This window comes from Mastomys coucha, unplaced genomic scaffold (genome assembly GCF_008632895.1).
Source record: "Mastomys coucha isolate ucsf_1 unplaced genomic scaffold, UCSF_Mcou_1 pScaffold22, whole genome shotgun sequence".
NCBI classification, from domain to species: domain Eukaryota; kingdom Metazoa; phylum Chordata; class Mammalia; order Rodentia; family Muridae; genus Mastomys; species Mastomys coucha.
Window position 1 is genome coordinate 223,270,338 of NW_022196905.1, and position 2,448 is coordinate 223,272,785.

General features: G+C 52.7%; 1 protein-coding gene across 1 annotated transcript in view; it reads right to left on the bottom strand.

The window, feature by feature from the left end:
- The window catches only part of Calr (calreticulin), a 5,488-nt gene extending 3,778 nt beyond the window's left edge, over positions 1 to 1,710 (bottom strand). The window contains exons 1-3 of the mRNA XM_031340595.1: positions 1,427 to 1,710; positions 968 to 1,069; positions 583 to 786 (exon numbers count right to left, since the gene is read on the bottom strand). Of these exons, the coding sequence (XP_031196455.1) occupies positions 583 to 786; positions 968 to 1,069; positions 1,427 to 1,517 (397 nt within the window). The 5' untranslated portion in view covers positions 1,518 to 1,710. The remainder of the gene's footprint in view (positions 1 to 582; positions 787 to 967; positions 1,070 to 1,426) is intronic.
- Between the last annotated feature and the right edge of the window lie 738 nt (positions 1,711 to 2,448).

Genomic DNA, 2,448 nt, shown 5'->3' on the forward strand with positions numbered 1-2,448 from the left:
AAAACCTTAATTTTTTTGTTTTTGAGACAGGTTCTCTACAAAGTCCTAACTGTCCAGGAACTCAGGAGATACACCTGACTTTAATGTACCCATGAAAGGCAAAGGCTACAAACCTAAAAAGATTACTATTCTGGGGCCAGCAAATGGCTCAATGGTAAATTAGGTGCTGGCCACTAAACTTGACAACCCAAATTTGATCCTGGAAGCCAGATGACAAAAGAGATTTCCAAAGTTGCCCCCTGACCTTCATGTTAGTACACCCCCTACATACAGGAGTACATAAAAAAAATATGCATGCACATGCTCAGGAGATTTTTCAGTGATTTTTTGACCCTGTCGTTAGCATCATTTCTAAAATTAAGAAACATGTAGAAAATATCATACAAATGAACAATATAAATCTACAACTAATATAGTACACTAGCTAATAAAGTAAACCCTTTAGTTGTTTCTTCAGGACAAAAATCTTCATCATTCAAGTGCTTTCCATGAAATGAAGATCAGCATTCTGGTTATAAAGGGTTTCAGTCTGCACCCACTGTCCAACCGGCAGAGGTCAGCACTGGCTGGGGGCCCCCTCACCAAACATGATGTTATATTCTGAGTCTCCATGCATGTCCTTCTGGTCCAAGCCACTCGGAAATAGCTTCACGTAGCCGCCCCCACAGTCGATATTCTGCTCATGCTTCACAGTGAACTGTACCACCAGTGTCTGGCCCTTGTTGCTGAAGGGTTCGAAACTAGCGGACAGTGCGTAAAATCGGGCGTCTTGGCTTGTCTGCAGCCCTGTGATGAAATGGGACTGTCGTCAGGTGGACCCAGACCTCGAGGGGCATGGCAGACCTCCCCTTCCTTCCTCCACCTGTCCTTGGCTCCCGTGTTCCTGGGAAAAGCCCCAACAAGCTGTGTGCTGACTACAGCTTCCTCCAGGAAGTTGTCCTCAATCCGAGCACCCACTCCCTTGTACCTTTATCCTTCTCCTGGTCCCCGTAAAATTTGCCAGAACTGAGGACAAATTTGCCAAAGTCGGACTTGTGTTTGGATTCGACCCAGCGGTTGGTCCAGGCATCTGAAAGGGAAAGGCAAAGTCAGATCAGCGGTGCCCGTCTGACCCCCGCCCCCATAACCAACGTCTGTCAGGAGCTACAAGCAGGTGGGGGTGGGGAGGGGGATTCCCATCCCAACCTCAAACTTGACACCTCGATCGGCTTCAGGTCCTTGGACGAACCCTAATTCCGGGCGCGGGAAACCGCTGCGCCTTCCTCGTCCCCCAAGGACGCACAAATGGAACCGCCCGCGGCTTTAGTACCCCCGGGGCCACCGTGTTGGCCCTCTGAACGGTAATTACATTACACACGACGAGGCAGGCGAGGTCTCGGGGCCCAGGCAGTCGCTAAGGCGGCCTGGAGACGGGCCCAAACCTTACCTCCATCCAAGAACTGCTCTTTGAAATAGACAGCAGGGTCTGCGGCGGCCAGGCCGAGGAGGCCAAGCAGGAGCGGCACCGAAAGGAGCATGGCGGGCCGAGGGGGCGGCGGCACACGGGCCCTTTAAGACGACAGTCAGGCAGCGGCTCTGCGGTATTGACGGACGCGGCCACCGCCGCTCCAATTTATATTCACCTACCTCTCACCCGAACCTAACATGACCGCTGAGCCCGCCCCTCGGCCCCTCTGACTGGCTTAGACCCACAGCTGTCCCTTCTCATTGCATCCTAATCGGCTGAGCAGGTTAGGCTGTGGCTCGGAACGCTGGGATCCCAGATGGCCGATTTCTATTGGTCTCACTATGGGCCAATGAGGGTCGACCACGCGTTGTGGGGGACGCCTCCTGGTGGGGTGGGGGCCGGGAGCCCTCTCATGCGCGGTCACGTGACTGGACCTCTGCCCAACCCCGCCCTTGCTGGTGAGAGTCCCGGGCTAGCCTAGGAGACGTTTAAAGAATCCGCGCGAGCAATACCAGGTGTTAACCGTGCGGGACCTAGACGGGTCCTCAGCTTCGGCCTTTTCCCCATCCTCCGTGGTCAGAGGGAAGAAGCAAGGGTTCTCTGCAACTTTCACGCTCCATCTGTCCTGCACTTAGGGAACGCCCACCGATGGCGAGATTTTCCTATTCAGGATAAGGTCAAGGGCCAGCCAGGATCCTGGGGTTTCGCTGCATTCTGGTTCCACAGTTGTTCAGGCCGTAGAGAACGTACCAGCTTTCTCCTCTCATCCCGTAGTTCCCTGGCAGCCTGTCAGACTACTGTGTGACATGATACAAGTCATTTCGCCTCTCTGAAGTTTCAGAAGCCTGAAATTTTTAGGTGACCCTGAGCTATCTGACAGAAATGCTTTTTGGGCTATCCATGGTTCTGAGAGCAGGAAACACTGAGGTCTTAGAGGTGTGACTATAAGCGTGTTGTCTTGGTTGAGAGGTAGGGTTTTTTGTTGTTGTTGTTGGTTTTTT